At 45.3% G+C, this 17,609-nt stretch overlaps 1 protein-coding gene across 1 annotated transcript; it reads right to left on the reverse strand.

Moving 5' to 3' along the window:
• Window positions 1-763: 763 nt before the first annotated feature.
• LOC136290771 (uncharacterized) lies at window positions 764-1,603 on the reverse strand. Its single transcript, XM_066185078.1, has one exon. The coding sequence runs from the start codon at window positions 1,601-1,603 to the stop codon at window positions 764-766; it is 840 nt and encodes a 279-aa protein (XP_066041175.1).
• Window positions 1,604-17,609: the final 16,006 nt, after the last annotated feature.

Below are 17,609 nucleotides of genomic sequence, written 5' to 3' on the forward strand. Positions count from 1 at the left end.
TGCATATTCATGTTCCATTCTTTTCAGGAACCTTACTCAGCTAATTTTTTTGGAAAAGAAATGCACAGAAGCATCCTGTTTTAAGGGTCTGAAACTTTGAGCACAGAGAGAGAGCATCTCTGGCTTTGTGACCTGTTCACGGTGCCTGCTGCACAGGACATAGAAGATACAAATTGTACACGAGGAAAAGACAGTTTGCCTCACCATTGCTGCAGCGTGGCAAGTAATGAGACATGCAATAAAGCAAATTCTCACAATTTCCCTTCCCTCTACAAGAGAAGCTGCATGTTTCAAGCTGTGATGAATGTTGAGTTGCCTTAAATCCTAAGAATACGTTCCACTCTGCTGTTCTTCACAACTCTTCAGTATACCCACCAAATAGCCACAGCTTTATATCTTAGGGTTTGGGGGTGGTGTGGTGGTGGTGGAGGGGTTGGGTTGTTTTTTTGGCCATGTCTGTTGCTTTTTTCATGTCAAATTAAGTGCTGAAACATTTTTGCTCTCCATGCTAGGATTTTTTCATTTCCTAGAGAAAAAATCAGGATGAGGTGTGTTTTGTCCTAGGCCTCTGCACATTGACGGGATTCCCTTAGGGAATCACACTGTAACTTGAAACTTCAGCCTACCACGGCATAACAGACCTGCCGTTTACAACTCCAAAAGTCACCTGCCTTGCACCGCAAACAACCAGGTTACTCATCTCCTACTACTACTTCTCGCTATAATAGACACCTTCACAGCAACTCTGGGATACAAGTTTGATCTAGCACGCAGAGTCGAATATAAAGTAAAATATTGTTTTAGCACACCTGGAAATACTAACCAGAACTTTTAACTCCCGAACCAAGCAGCCCCGGGAGCACGCTGCGGGCGGAGCCGGCCCGCAGGAGGCCAGCGGGCATTTCATCCTGCAGGGGGTATATTCCGACTCTTCCAGTTTATGTTTTAACCCTCGCCCGCTGAAGGGAACGGGGGATCGCGCCTCTCCAACCGACCGTACAGCCGTGGCCGGCGTCTCTCCGGAGAACACCATTAGCCGCATCCCCGTAATGCCACCGCTCCCATCCCGGCTCACCCCTTTCGCGCACACCCACATTTGGGAGCTAAGGCCCCGCGGCGGGGAGGGTCCCCCCTTTCCGCCCTCGCTCCCTGACCCCGCCGGGCACCTGCGGCGGGTGCCCCGAGGCAGCTCCGCGGGCCCCGGCCCGGCCCGGCGGCACCTACCCAGGCACTTGATGTGGAAGCCGCTGGGGGGCTTGAGGGAGCGGCGCGCCCAGCCCTGCCGCAGCACCTCCAGGTGCTCCTCCTTGCCCTGCACCAGCAGCACCTGCTCGTCGATCCAGCCTAGGAAGAAGGTCTCGGCCACCGCCGCCGTGGCCCGCCGGTCCCAGAAGTGCTGCATGTTTTCCCGCTTGAAGTCCGCGAAGATCTCGTAGCCGATGCGGTGGCGGCCCAGCTCCGCCGCCGGCCCCGCACAGGCACCGGCCCCGGCCCCGGCCCCGCCGGCACCGTCGCCCCCCGGCCGCCCCCCGGCCGCCGCGTCCAGGACGATGGCCAGGGAGTGCGGGGCGATCTGCAGGCACCTCTCCGCCCTGCGCGGCATGGCCGCTCACCGCCCGCCGCCGGGCATGGGCACGGACATAGCTCCCGCGGCCGCGCTGCCTCCCGCGGGCGGCTGTCCGCGCTCCGCGCCGCTCCGCCCCCGCCGCGGCCCGGCCCGGCCCGCTCCGCCCCCGGCACACCCCCGGCGCGGTCCGGTGCCGCGGGCGAGGCGGGGACGGGATCCCGCCGCTCCCGGTCCCGCAGCGGGTGGCCGTCGCTGTCTCCCGGCCGGGAAGTCCGCACGCCCCGCAACCCACCGCTCCCCGCCTCACGCTTCCCTGTCCCAGCACGGGAGCACCATCCCTAGAAAGGAAACGAGCCCGGTCACTGTCCTGCCCGGTGGTTTATGCTTCCCGGCATCATCCCCTCCCCGCCTTCGGGAGATCCTCACCTTTCCCTTCCACAAGTGAAGCATTCCTCAGCCACATCCCTATTATCCCAGCAAGTCTTATAATTCCTTATGGTTTTGTTTCTTCCAGTGGCTACACATCTGTGACATACACAGTGAACGGCATTGACCCCGCCGTGTCCAAACGCCCCTCTCTTCACCCACTGTAATCCTGAGACACTTTCTGTCTTAGGGGTACTGAAATGTGGAACAAGTGTTAGGTTCATTCCTAACTTCTGTAGCTTTTTTCCAGCAATTTAATATTTTGTCTCCCCTGTCTTCTCAATCACCAGCTGCCCGTGAGGCTCAAGGGAGAGCTCAGCAAAACTGTGCAAGGTGCAAGCACAACTGGAGGGGTCCTCGCTGGCAGTGCAAGGCTGACAGCTGGGTTGTGCATCAAGGTTGTAGGTGACTGCTGTGCTGCAGGTTCTGGCAGCAAGGTGCTGGTCAGGCTTGTGAGAAGGCAGATTTAGGAACGTCACTCCTCCTTTTATAGGAGCCCTCAAACCCACAGCAAAACTGAGTCTCAATTCTGAAAACAGGGCTTGAGTTTCTGAATGGTCTGTAGCGGTTGGATACCTTGGTGGTGTGTGAACTGTGAACAGCAGCAACTCTCACTCTGCCCCAGGGAGCAGGGCACCATGGCACTTGGGCTATGGGCAGTGAAGCATGAGAATGCGCCGGAAAGACAAATGACGCAAAGAGGAAAACTACCGTAGAGAAGATGGGGCAAGAGTGGAGGCAGAAGAGAGACAAGTGAGAGGAGGGGAGCAGGCAGCAGCCACTCCGCCAGGCAGCAATATGAGAGCTGCTACAGCCGCGACACTCCATGCTGTGCACAAACGACAATGTTTTACTTGCTGCTTCTGAGCTCACTCACATTAACATCCCTTGACATATTTGTCCCCCATAAACTATTACCCATTTGGTTCTAATCTCAATCAAATCCTGTGCCACTTCCCAGCTGGCTTCATCCAGTTCCTTCTCTGGGTCTCATTGAGTGCTGTCACTGTACTGTGGAAGGTCAAATTTACCACTATCCCAAAGAGTTTTACAAGGAAACAAGTTGTATGAAACCCGTGTTTCCAAAGGGGAAATCAGAGGTTAAATAAATTATTCAGAAACACTGCGAGTCATTTTGAGCCAGGAGCAGAGAGTATTAATACTCAGTTTGCAAACCTCTATCCCTTCCCAAGTCTCCATCACAGCAAGATCTCAAGAGGCCCCTCACTGCAGCCAGGAATAGTTTTAATGTTGCTGCTGTCAGGATTTCAAAGGAGCTCTTTTATTAAGCTTTGCAAGAGGAGCCCCCTGGCACCCTCATTGTCCTTCAAAATGCTTCCCAAAGTTCAACCGAGCCACTGGTTTTCTGCTGAAAGACCTAGTCTTAGTGTGTTGAAACTACTGTCATGATCTTGTCATATTCATGTTATTCTTACCTTGTGCCTTCCTCCTCTGCATTATATCAGCCTTTTATCTTGCCCATCATACCTGCATTTCAGTTCTCTGGGCAGGGCTCACCTTTGTGTCGCTTTTATGTGGAGCATATCACATTGACATCTCAACTGCTGAGCAGAGTCACCAGGTAACTTCAAGGCTTGGATGAATTTTTATTTCTACCTGCAGAACAAAGGAGCCAAATTAAGCCCCTTAACTGTTTTTAGGCTTTTGCTCCAGATGCATCCTGAACACTTGGGTGTGGAGCCCTGCACTTTGCCTACAGCCCTCAAATCCCAAGTGCTAGCCAAATCTGTGATCCTTCTGCTGCCTCTGACATAAACCCATGTTCAGTGTGGCATGTCTCAGCCTTTGGTCGTGGCATCAGTATAGCTCTCTCCATTAGCTGAGCTCCTTTTCCCTTCAATACTGATTTCTGAAGCAATTGGTCTGGAGAAACGTGCCACACAGTCATTTTCTTCCTCCTTGCAGTAATGTTTGTGGACTGTCATTCTTCTCTACCCCTGGCTTGCTCTCCTGTAAAGGCTAGCCCCCAGCCTGCTATCCTCTTGCACCACACTTTCAACATTTTTTCCCTCATGCCACTTCAGGCCTCTGTGCTCACAGGCTGGACCTCCCTCCTCCCTCCCTCCCACCCTTCCTCCCACCCTTCCTCCCACCCTTCCTCTCCTTTTCAGCATGCTGCCCCTCTCTGCAGCTTGCACACATGTAGTTTCACACACAAGTGTGATGACAAGGCAATGAAAGAGGGCATGCAATAATTTGTCCAACACTTCTCAGATGAAGCTGTGACACAAACCAAAATACACTGTGTGCTAGGAGTTAGTGCTGTCTCCACAGAAGCCAGTGCCAGGATTGCCTAAGCAAGATCTTGAGAGCCTGGTTAAGAAATGCCCAGGACCAGGGAATAGACAACAAATATGTAACTGAGTAAACTGTTCATCATTCATTGCTTCCCTTTTTCCCCATCTCCTTATTGAGTCAAACATTTTTTATCCTCAGAATTTGGGGTGTTTGGTTTATTTTTGTTTATTTACATTTTTGTGCTTATGAGTTTGGTGTTGAGTAGCATCTCCTTCCTTTTCATTCACTCACTTCAAGGGACTTGTTCCAAGATATCAACATCTATAGCCAGACTAAAGCCCATCCAGTATCTCCCAGTAGAAACACAAGCAAGAAGACAGCCTACAATCTTCTTATAGCCAAATTATGAAAGCAAGTGAAGTGGAACTTCTAAGTGCCTCTGAAGCGTTTGGAAAGGGGGAAGTTTACATTGCTAGCAGGACAAAACCCCTGAAGATTTAGACATGTTTCTCTGAAATGCATCAGTGGTGCAGGAGGTGTGCAACAAACGGTATTGTTCATTCTGGGTGGGAGCAGAAAGTCAAACAAACCTGGCAGAGCTGTGTTCTCTGGCTGTCTGTACTGACCCATTGCTCAGGAGTGGCATCTCTGTCTCCTGCAAACATTGCCTCATTAAAAATTTTCTGGGAAAAGGGTATTTCCCCAGAATTCATCCAAGGCCACAGAATGGAAAAGCAAGGCTGAGGTGGAATATACAGTGATTGTGCATCCCAGAATTGTACATAAGGCAAATTACAGAATTTCACAGCCTATGCAGTATGTCAGCAAGTGATCTGCTTCAGATGCAGTACTCAGGCAGTACGTCGGCAAGTGCCTTCCAGGAGAGGTTTTGAAAGACTGTTCACTATCAGAAAATTATTTTTAAATCTCTCTAGTCATTTTATACAAGCAGAAATTATACCTTCCCTCCCACTGTCCATCCAGTGTTGCCACCTATCGAGACAGTCCTGGATACTTCCCAGCCCAGTTGTCTCACTCCCAGGACGAAGCTTCTCTTACCATTACATGGGTTGTCGGGGGATTGAAGCATGTTTGGCACAAAACTGCCAGCTATAGGATGGTCTTTTAAGATATTTCTGACAGGATATTTTTTTTTAACATATCTACATGAATTCCCATGTGGAAGGCTGACTGAAGCTTCAGACACTGGTGGTGCAGTCACACAGCTTAGTGCAACTGCTGTTGTCAGAAAGGGCACTGACTGCAACCCTAATGAGACCAGAGCATGCAGACCTCAATAATAAATTTTGAGAAGTTTTACGCCCTCCTCCTGCCCCATTTGAGACTTACATGAGCCTGACTAGACTTCCCTAGACATGGAGTCAATGTAAGCTGGGTCTGGCTTTGCTGCTGCAGGTGTGTAGGAGAGGGCCAGCAACAGGTGTGTGGGTAACACATGGGCTGGATGCTGCTCTTCTTGTCATACTGTGAGAAAAACCAGGAGCAATCTTAGAAGAGTGAATGCTGTAAAATAGCAGGTTATGAACAGTGGTGGGGACTCGCAGCTAAGGAAAGTAAAATGGTGGAATGGGCATACTAGTAGTTGTTCCTTAAAACTTCCCAGAAATGTGGCATCCCTTGTAGGTAAATATAGCTCTACATTCACCTAGTTTGCATCACATGATGACATTTATTTGCCACCAAGAATTCCTAAAACACTACCTTGTTTAGCTTCACCATTTTGTTTTGGTCACCAGTTTTTGCAACGCAGGGATAGTAATACTTCTCATATTTGTGAAGTCCCTTGAGGCCTGCTATTAAAAATCAGGAATGGCCATTTCACTGTCTCTGCTCTGGTAGGAGCCAAGTACATCTGTGCTCAGTCCTGTCCTGCCATCCTCCATCAAGAAGCTCTGCTCAGAAACCTTTGCTCAGACAGTGTTCCCAGTGAAGTCAATGGGAGTTTCCCGCGTGAAGAGTGATGAGCTGGGTCCAAACTAAACACCCAACTAATAAACAGAGCAGGAAATAGCTGACTGCATCATTTTTAAGCTCTGTGCTTTTACCTGACTCAGACACGCTGGCATCAAGAAGGATCCTGGGGGCAGGATGCGACCCAAGGGAGGAGAGGAGATCCCGGGTTATGGGCAGGCATGTCTATCTTCCTCTTCAGGAAAATCTTTGGCAACAGTGTTAAACACCTTTGCAGCTAGGTGAGTGCTGCTTGGATAGGTGAACTGGTAGGTAGACTATTACCTATTGTCTGCTTAACAATAGCCTACACATACTGGGGAAGTTACAACTGACTAGGAGGAAAATCACCTCCCAGCAGACACTGAAAACAAGTTCCCATTTTACTGACAGAACATGAGCATTACAGGGTACAGGTTTTTCACATTGAAACTCAGGTGCCTATGTTTAGACATGTAAATAACACAGCACTAAAACACCTGGATTGGAATGCCCTTTAATTTTATTTATGTATGAATTTGCAAAGAGGGAAACAAGACTTGCAGATGTTTTTGAAGCAAAAAAATGGTGTTCATCTGACAACAGCAGCGTGGATTAAAGGGGACAGAATAGATTTTCTGCACAGGAAATTCTTGACTGTAAAATAATAGAGGCAAGAGAAGGGTACGTTTGTACCTTGACTTTCTAAATTTTTTTCTAGAGATGTTTTTAATGTGCCTTCCAGCCTATATTTGTGTCTTACCTGCTATGGTATTGACAATTGCTTTTGGCCAGATTACAGTCAGACACTGAGGTGGGGGCTTAGATGATGTATTTGACCAAGACAGGATTTATTTCAAACTCTGAAATTGTACTCTACTGAAGCCATAAAGGACTCAATACTTGGAGAAAACATACAATTTTAATTATGGAAATGGCACACCAGTTTGCCTTCAAAAATATCTGCTTGTCACGTTGCCTTGCAAGAACTACTGAAAACACATTGAGGCACCTCAGGCACTGACACGCAAAAAGAACTAAGGTTTGTTTTCATGATTCCCCTACCCGTAATGGAAAGAGCTTGTGAATGAAATGGGCATTAATTTTCATGAGTGCTTTGGAAGAAAGAGCAATAAAATCTATTTCCCCACCATTTTTCATATTTGCTTTTACAGCCTGTGGCCTGAGCCAGCCTAGGAAAGGCGTGTGATCGATCCCTGGCAGATCTTGTATCTCCAAATTAATGACACCAAAGTCAGAGCAAGGAGGTCAGAAGTTCTTCCCCAGCCTTGGCATAATCTTAAATTTCTCTGCTTTGAATAGACTGCTTTTCTCCTACCCTTCCCATGTAGTGCAAGGCAAGTCCTGTAGGTGCTGGGAGTAGTGCAAAACTGCACTCAGGAGAACAAAATTCCAGTGTGACACAGTGAGATACCTATAGCCCTAAGAGTGTGCAAATGTAAATGGCTTACATAGGCAAAGTGAGTTAAAGGGAAATTCTCGTTCATGTAATATGCGCAGCCAAGAGCTCCAACCCATACTGGCTCAGTTCTCCTGTAGGGACCCCATTAGACTGTGGGCCAAAATGAGAAAATGATGGCCTGTGACTCTGTGACTCCACACTTTCATTTGGGAAGTACATTTTGTACCTAAGCAAGAAAGCAAGGTAGGCAGAGCTGACCACTTCTAAATGGACAATTAAATGAACTCTTCTACCTTCCAGAAGAATTTAATCAGGGGCTGCTATTACAATGCCCACCTGGGGTAAAAAAAAAAAAAAAAAAAATTAAAACATGATTCTGTGCCACAAGGCACTCCGCAGGCAGGCTGATCAGCACACAGGGTGAGAGAACCAGAGCTGGGCATGGCTTTGTAAGCAGCCTTTGCTCTGCTCTGGTGGCAGAGCTGTTCATGACAAGTAGACATTGCTCTGGGCTGAACAGCTCTGATGTGAGCTTGAAAATGGTAGGAATACCACATCTCTAACTCAAACTGCAGCGATAAAGAACTGCATTGGTGGGAACCACACAGTCCATCCCTGCAGGCAGAGCTGAACGACTTTCACTGGTGCCCACTAGCATGGGGGGAGCTGGCACGAGGTGCTTGAAAGACAAATTGGTGCATGTTGGCCTGTCTGAGAACCCCTTGGTGGCACAAATCATGGGAGGCATTCCCAGATCACAGGGTGGGAAACCTCTACGGTCATTTGTCTTGACAATTTTTGGATGGCAGCTTCTCTTTCTGACTGGGCAAAGGGAAAGCGACCTGTGTTGGTCGTTTCATGTGAAAACCCTTTGAGATTTAGCCCTGCTCTTCAGACAGGCAGACACCCCTACAGATGCGCAGCACAGGGATACAGTATATCAAGATACAAGGAGGCTCCACCCCTGCCACAGCTTTCTTGCTCTTCCTGCCTGGAAGCCCAGGCTGAATGATGGGCTTGCTCTCTGCTCCCAGCCTGTGACGTCTTTCCACTTTCTGTGCACTGATCCACCGACCATGACTGAGTTCAGAAAATGTGACCCAGGCTTAAAGCCTCCTTCTGGGCCCTCCTAAACCAAGGGCTTGTCTGTCCCACCCACAGAGCTTTGCAGGAAGAGGATTTCTACAATCAAGCACACGAGAATGCCTGTGGGAAGTGGAACTAACTCCTACCACAGGCTTTGCAGGTAGGGAAAGGCTGGAGGCAGCAAACAATGTTGGATAAAATACCCACTTTGGGTTTTGATTCTCTGCTCTTCTTGCTGCTTTTCCAGCCACTACCAACCCACCAGCATGCTTTTAACTCATCTATGCTTTTTCTTGATCAGGACACCAATTTTTGGTGTTTTCTCACTTAATACAGATGCCTCTGGGAAAGGACAAAGTATCCCTGGGAAATAAACTATCATAATGTTATTCCCCTTCTTTTTCTTTCACAGAAAATTTTTATTTATTTTAAATATTTATTTTAAAGTTTTCTCAATTCAACAACCTTCTTTTTTGCCACTTCAGGCCCTAAGTTGCTTGCCCTTGATGAACTAGTTCAGTCAAAGCCATGTTTGGTTTACAAATATGAGAGTAACAGGCACCTTACAGCTGACTACAATAAACAACTATTATTTTTGAAAACAGACCAATACCTGTTACATTGAAACAGGTGAAACATTCCCTTTTGCTCTTTTAACTGAAGGGTGGAAGGTGATGGAATAGCCCAGCAAATGCTCATGTGAGCAGAGAGGGAGGTAACCGACCCCTTCTCCAACAGGACCTGTCACAGCTCTTTCAGCACTGGTTTTGTGCCCATTGGGTCAGTGCCAAGAACTGGCACGTGTTCAGGGTGGGGAGTCACCCAGCCATCAGCTAGCTTCTTCACTGCTCCATCATTTTCATTTCACCCAGAGCAAAGAGACAAATATGAAGGCTGATGGGCTAGGTGCTCACCTTCAGGCCCCCTTTGGCAACAAGGAATTGGTGAACAGGGTGGTGGAGTGGATGTAAGAGAATTTATTCCTCGTTTAATAGCCTGTCATTATAGCTAAACCTTTTGCATAAACAGCAATTTGGCTCCCATCTCCTGAACATTGCTCCCTTGTATTAGACCTCCTATAATAGCTGTAATTACAGTTGCAAGTTCTGCTTTTATTTTATGGGAGCCGAGGTAAACTTGCCCAAAGTCCCAAGAGTTGATCCTCAAGTACAGCCATGTCTGTGAGGCAAGGGATCTAATGGGTGAGTCACAGCAAAGACCTGCCAGTTTCCTCACTAGCCCTGCCTGCTCTCAGGACTGATCTCTCCTACAGGTAGTATTAAGCAGCCACTCTCCTGGTAAGTGCTAAGTAGCTAAGTGCTACTCTCCTGCCTCTTCTCTTTGCCTTGGCTTGTCAGGATTAGACATTTTAACCAACGACCCTGGCTGTCATCAATCTCAATATTGAGTGCACCAAGATAATACAGGCACTTCTCTGTGAAGACAGGCATTTATGAACTATTTGTGAAACCATTTCAGCTAAAGAAGACAGACAGCTCTATTTTGTACCTAATATTGTCTGACAGATGTGGACACACCCTGGGATGACTTTCTTGTCATCCCAACTAGAAGGTCAAGAGACTACATTTGACAGAGAATCGCCTTTGGCACTCCAACAAAAAATGAAAACACATCAGCATCCAGAAAAAAAAACCAAAAAAAAAAAAAAAAAAAACCAAAAAAAAAACCCCAAAAAACCCCCACCTTTGTAAACCAGATGTGCCGGATTTAACATCTCCCAGAGCTTAATTCCTTTTAAATTTTTTAGCTCCTCTTTGAAGATTATCCATGGACCCCAACACCAGGCTAAACCAGATTAGCTTTTGTTCTTCTATCAGCCATTATCAGCTTACTGTTTCAAATATCTCAGGCATGGTGGGCAGTGTCTTTCCTTTCTCCTCTCCCCTCTCCCCTCCCTCCATTTTCATGCTTTCCCTAGGGACCTCTGTGCAATACCACCATGCGTTTCCCTGCTGTCTCCAGAATGCAGCTGAGATCCACTGTGGAAGAAGAGAGCAGGGACTGACCTCAATCGCCACAGCAGTGGTTCTGGGGAAAGATCCCAGTCCCACCAGGATAAGAAGGTCGAGTTCAGAAAGGAAAGTTCACCAAAAGATCAAGAGCTCAATAGGGGGACAGTAAGACATAAATCAGGTAAGCTCTCCTGGGTTATTTCTTTGGCAATGCACATTTCAGCAACTAAATCTGAGTCCACTCCATTGGCAAATGTCAGACACAGGAGAAAATACAGTTTCCTGCTAAGGTAATAAAGATGATGCCTATAAATGAATTTTATCTTGGTTTTGAAATGAGTTTTCCTGTTTGTATAAAAATGGACACATCACTGCTTCATATTTATGCAGAAGAGAGTTACATGTTAGTACCCAATAATCAGATCCTTTCTTTGCAAGGAAGAGGTGGGAGTGAGTAGTTTTTGCTGTGGGTTTTATGGGAAGAGCTTTGCCAGGGTATGTGTTAAATTTAGAAAAAAACTCCTTAGGCTTTTCCTTCTCTTTGCCATAGGAAATGCTGCAAGTTACAGACCCCAACAGTCACCTTTTGTACTAACTGCTTCCGCACACTGAAAGGGCACATTCAGAGATGCTGCAGCAACCAGCAGTGGTCAACCCATACTTGACTTTTTGACCCTTTTTGAGGCCAACCTACTACAGCTTTCAAAGGCTGGATGGTTTCCAGGAGGATCACTGGAGGAACACCAACCCAGGCGTTGGAAGGGGGGAAGGAGAGAAGAAATCTTAGAATTTCCTTGCTTCCTTTTTAGCTCACACTAACTCATTGTACAAAACACTTAAGGCAGTGTACCTGGAAAGGCCCCTGTGCAGAACAGAGCTGGAGGTAACCCTGCTCCAGCTGGCTGGTGGCTGTGGCAATCCTGCTTCAGCGGCTGCCACTGGATGGTGCTGTATGGAGGGGAGCAGGAATAGTTTGGTTTGCTGCTAATCTGAGCCTCAGCATCTTTTGTTTTCAAAATTGATCTTTTTGACATGCAGAGCAGTGTGCATGAAGTCCGTGGCCACCTGTGGGGCTCGGGCAGAGAGCACTGTGTCTTGCCCCTCATCACAGCTATGGAGCTGTGGCCAGCCTTGGGGGAAACCTGAAAGTGCAAAAGGATGCAGCTGACAGCAGAACATCAACAGGAGCACTCAGCAGGCACTGAAAACCAAGGATGGAAGAAGTTGCCAAGAATGTCCTGGCAGACCCACTGCTCTACCAGTGCTGGTTTAGGTAATCTAGGAGTTTGGCTTCCATTCATTAACTTCCTCTTCTCCATTGCCAAAGGATAAGAAGGGGAGGAGGGAGGTGGCATCCAAGCCAGGGTAAAGAGGGGATGGCTGGATCAGCCCTCTTCTTGAGGATCACAGCCCCAAGCAAGGCTTCTTCAGGCTCCAAAGCAGGCAAGAGTACTCCACAGTTGGCATCATCACTACCCCTGGTCTACAGTCCCACAGGATTCCTTGCCTAGTCCTCTTTCCATGGCCTGTTAGGTTTTTCTTTCATGCTGTTTAACCATTACAGATCCCAGCATTCAGATTTCTCTGCATTAATCTTTTGATCAAACCAGTTTTGCTTCCAGTCTGTGTGGATGAGGTAGAGGAAACTCCAAGAGATCCTGATTGTGGTTTTCAGGAGACAGTCATTGGTTTTACAGCCTAAGAAGGCAGGCTACTTCCAGTAAAGTAATGCAGCAGAGTTCAAACAGCCTGCATTTGTAGATCTCCTCACGTGGATAAAGTAAAAAAAAAACCCATCAAAGTAATTTACCTAGAAGTGGGACAGTAATCACAAGCCAAAGGTCACCACAATGATTTGCATTACAGTAACAAACACAAAGCTTAATCATAGCTGTACATCTCTATTTCCCTTCAGAAAATACTATGCCCTCTGCCCATCATGGATAGCTCATAACTGATCATGCATGTAACTAATGCTGGTTTTCTTCTAGCAGTGAAATCCCAGATAAATCCCATTTGCTCTGTTCAGCAGTGCACACTTCATCTCATGGAGTAACCATGGCACAAAGAACATTGTGACTGTTCTCCCCAGGTGCAAATGTGCACAGGTCCTTTCCAGTCAGTGGAGCAATATCAGGTTGCTCCTGCAAAAAGCATGACCTCTTAGGGAAAAGTAACTAATGCAAGAATTAGAAAAACATTTCTGTTAAAATTAGCTGATGTGCACAGTAGTACACGCTGAGGGGATAAGAGCATTCCTCTCTCACTACCTAAAAACTCCTTCACCGAATTCATCAATCATTCTTGACAGCATACCTTTTGTTTCTGGCCTATAAGAATACTTGAACTAAAAGTTTCTCAAGTCCAAATCCACTCTAAGTGATGAGTATCTTTGAGGTCATAAATTAATGCAAGCAATTGTTATGTTAGCCACATGAAAGTCTTCAGTGGAAGAGCAGTGACCCCAAGAGAGAGTGAGATTTTACTAAAGATAACTTTTGTCTGACCTCTCTGCAACCTCCTGGCTAGGTAAATATCTTATAAACATCTTATCTTATAAGGTAATTTTGTAGTAGATAGAGAATTGGCATTTTTTCTGTTAGGAGGAGGCTGGTGCTTGAAAACTGGATTAAAACAACTTTATTTTGCTTTATAATTTCCTAATGTTGGTGCACAGAGAAATCATTGTATGGAAAACCAAAGAGAGAGCATTCTGATACCTTTGAGGACATTTCTATTCTCCTTCCCTCTGTAATTATCATATATGTTTTGATATTTATTGTTGCAAGTGTAATAATAAATGTAAACTATTTTGAGAAAGCAATCCACTACTGAGCACATATGTCCCAGTAGCAAGCTGCCAGGAGAGGCTGAGGTGGGATTCCTTGATGTCAGTTACAAAACAGAGGATGTACATATCTATAAACCTGTATGTGTATGTATGTGCGTATGCCAGGCTTACAGCTGGTGACACTGGAGGGACAAAGTACTGGCTGCTGTAAAGCAGCTCCACGGTTTTGTTTACACTTTAGGGCTGGAGCAGGCACTTGGAATGCTCCGGCTGAGGGTGCAGGACAGCCACCTCCACCTCTACTGCTCATGAAAACAGGTGCCAAGAAGATTTTTATTATGGCATCATGAAACCTAACAGTGAAGAAAAATCAGGCTAAGTTCATCCCAAGCTGCAGGCTATTGGAATGCCTTCTTTGTGGGACAGGGAATTGAAATAGAAGGGGTTTTAGCCTCATTTGGGTATTCATTGTTGTTTTACTGGAATTTATTTATTTCACTGGCATACATAGGCATGAGTACATATACATGTGTGCATATATAAAAGCTACATAACAAGAACCAATTGGATTCAATACATTTCAGCTAATTACTTATTAGAATAGTTGGGGCAAATGAATAGTTTAAATACTGGTTAGCAAAAAAAACCAAAACAAAACCAAACAACAAAAAAACCAAAAAAACAAAACCAAAAGCAAACCCACAAAAAACCCCAAACAAACAAACAAAAACAAACAAAAAACCCCAAGTAAAAAAATAGCAACCTCAAGGTTTACCCTTACCTATGTGAAATATTAAAACCCCCACAGTAATTGCTAAAGAATACAGATAAGACAGAAAAGTTAAACTTTCGTATGCAAAATTATTTACGTGGGGAAATATGTGCTTGTTCTAAAGTAAAAATACTGTTGGAGGAGGAACAGTTAGACTTCCAGAAAGATTAACTGAAACTTCAGCCTTAAGGTCAGCTTTGAACAGCCCAACGGAAAAGCAGGCAAAAAAGTGTCACCTACAAGTTTTAATTTACTTTCCAAGTATAAATTTCTGACTCTCAGATCTTCCCATCCCACTGGCAAACTGAGATGATGGTAACCAACATGCACAGTTAACATAGTTTTGCATAGATACAACACATCCTACAAGAACAGCCATATGAACTTGATTGCCTTTGCACAGTAACATGTTCCACAGCAAATTATACAAATTGTCTGCCATGGAAAATTTGACATAGTTTTCTTGAAAATAACTAGAATAAAGTATTTACATTTTGTTCAGGTAAGGGAATTAATATTGAATAATAGTCATGAATAAATCTTTGGGATATTTTGAACCTTTATTCAAATACATAAATGCCTGGGTTTACTTCTCCAACACTTGCCATCTCTTTGGCAGAAAAACATTGAGACAGGTAGTTTTTGTTTCGTAAAATCTTGTTCATTCCTATTCTTATTTGCAACATTTATTCCTTATCTATTCCAAATTAAAGCTAAGCTTCACAAAGGCTGCTGTCCCCATACCTCATCCTGCTGCACTGCACAGTCACAGCATCCACCACCCTTTGTGGGGTAAATGAAGACAAGTCTCAGAGATGTATAAAGATTGAAAACTTCTCTGAGCCCTGCATCATGCCTAGGTATTCCTACAGCAAAAGGGTGCATATGCATGCTCCCACATGGGACAATGCCAAGCAGTGTTCACTCCTAGTCTGAGGCTGAAGGAGTTATCTTACAGAACATTTTAATCATGGAAATACACAGGCACAATCTCACAGGAGGTTCCAACGTGATCTGCTGCAGAAACAAAGTAAGAGGGTTTTTTTTCAGGAGTACTTTGCCCTGAACAAGCAGAAAGCTAAGGCATGTCTGGCATTCAAGGTGCCAGGGATGTTCCAGCCAGAGTTCTGGGGCCCTGGAAAGGCAGAGACCAGTTAGTTCCCTGACTAAATGCAGAAATCAGAGTTCATTCTAGAAGAAATTTGTAGAACTTTTTGAGAAAAAAGTGTGTCAAGAAACACAGTAACATATAGACTTAAAACAGAAGGCCCCAGTGCCCTCTGGAAGCCAGCACCTATTTGCATGGGCGGGCAAGCAAGCAAGCAGGAAGGCAACTGCCTGAGTGTGAAGGGAACCTTCAAGCAATTTTCCTGAAAAGCAGTGAGCACACTCCTGTTGAACCCTCTCTGGGAGCAAGCGGAAAGGCAGTGAGTGACTTGCACGGGTGACATTCTTGCCAGTAGAGAACACTGCTGACAACCAAAAGCAGAGAACAGCTGGGATGAGTTTTGACCAGCTTGCAGTAAGTTGGGATGAGCCTGTATCTGTGTCATCTGAAGTCAGCTCTGTGGATTTTTACAAGCACACAGATGTAGCCCAGCTACATGCTAACCCTTAAATTTAGCAGGATTAAACAGGTTCTAGGTGGCATGTAACACTTCTACTAGGTTTCTTCATCTCTCGGGTTTACTCCAGCAGAAAACTCAAAGCAGATGAAACTGCTTTTCCCCTTATCTAGTTCTATCAGACCACAGTACCCAGAAGCATCCCTGCAGAGAGCTCTAAAGAAACTACTCTGAAATTACTTTACACATTATATAAACTTATCTTCTGAACTTTCTTTAAGCATAATGATTAATTGGAATATACACTATTTTTTATTGACAACTCACTTTACAGCTACTCAGCAACCATATTCCTGGTGAGGTAAGAAGCGTTATAATCATGAACTATTTTACAAGCCAGTGTGCTACTTGGTGAGCAGCAGCTGCCTCAGTAGCCCATTAAGTCCCATGTCTGTCAGGGCACATCTGATACACTGAAAGCTGAGATGTGAAGCACTCTGCATGGGCATCCTGAACCTGAGAGCTAAACAGTCACATGTCCTGCACAGTTCCCTATCCTCCACTTCAGTTAACCAGGTGGCATGCCTAATCCTTGGAATATAGCAGAGATTGCTCCTCAGCCCTTGAAGTCTCTTGTCAAAACCATCCCTGGAGGAGGATTGGGAAGGTACTTTGGTGTAAGATAGCCATGTTGCTTTCCTTTAGTCTAACTTCTTCCCTGAAAAGACAGGAAGGAGTTTATTGTTTTTAGAAAATGAAGCAGCACAGGAGGTTTAAGGAAGGAGCTGCTTTTGAGATTTTTTTTTTCTTTTTTCCTGCTTTACACACAGTAACCTCAAACCTGAAGGAGAGTCCTAGCAGAAGTATTCTTACCCCCAAGGGGTTTCCAATCTTCCAGGTGAAGGCAGTGAAAGCATGAAGAGAAACAACTTGTTCATTAGGACATTCAAAAAGGAAGCTGAAAGAACCTCAAACTCCTCTATAAATCAACAATCTGAGAATACTTCATGCAAGACCCTAAAACTGAATCTAAAATTAAAATCTTTCTTTTAGACCTTCACTTTTCCTTAACTTCCTATAACTAGAGCTTAGTGGTTGGAAGCATCAAAGGAGGAACAGAGTACTTTCTCCACTCCAGACTTTGCTGTAGGCCAGATCAGAGATGATGGGAAATGTTCTTCCCCTCCCAAGCGCTAAGATGGGACAAGTTCTCCCCCTCTCATGCACCAAGTAGCATAAAAGGGGGAGGAAACAACAGTGCTAGGGCTAGGTCTCCAGCTCAGTAGCAGTTTGAACATGTACACCTCCATCTTTTTTCCCTGAAAGCTATTTTTAAACTAGTCTATAAGTAGCTTCTCTTTTCTTTGATACTTAATTAGTTCCAATTAAAATAGACTACATTTATGTAGTATACATTGAAGTGTGAATGGTGCTCATCAGAATACAGTAAGTAATAAACAAACTGCACTTACACTAAAATATATGTGAATATATCTCCTTAAGACTTCCAAAGGGATTTGGGTTATGAATCACAAACATTCCCCTCAGCATTAGAATCTTATGAGTCAGAAAGATAGTCATCATTAATCACTTCTCGAGCATTTTTAACAAGGTGGTTCCTGCTTGCTGCATGTTTTCATTCACGTCAGTCATTTACATAGCATAAAAGGTGTGCCTAGCACTTTAGAGACAATTAACAAAAAAATATTTGCTTTGTAGTGTTTACACCTATAGTAATATCATACAAAACAAGAAAAGATTCCCTTTGTGAATGAAAGAACAGGAATCGCAACTATG

Source organism: Chamaea fasciata, unplaced genomic scaffold (assembly GCF_029207755.1).
Source record: "Chamaea fasciata isolate MVZ Bird 193981 ecotype frontalis unplaced genomic scaffold, bChaFas1.0.hap1 SCAF_6, whole genome shotgun sequence".
Lineage (NCBI taxonomy): Eukaryota > Metazoa > Chordata > Aves > Passeriformes > Sylviidae > Chamaea > Chamaea fasciata.

Coding starts and splice junctions, on each gene's coding strand:
- LOC136290771 (XM_066185078.1), bottom strand. CDS start 1,603: ATGCCGCGCAGGGCGGAGAGGTGCCTGCAGATCGCCCCGCACTCCCTG.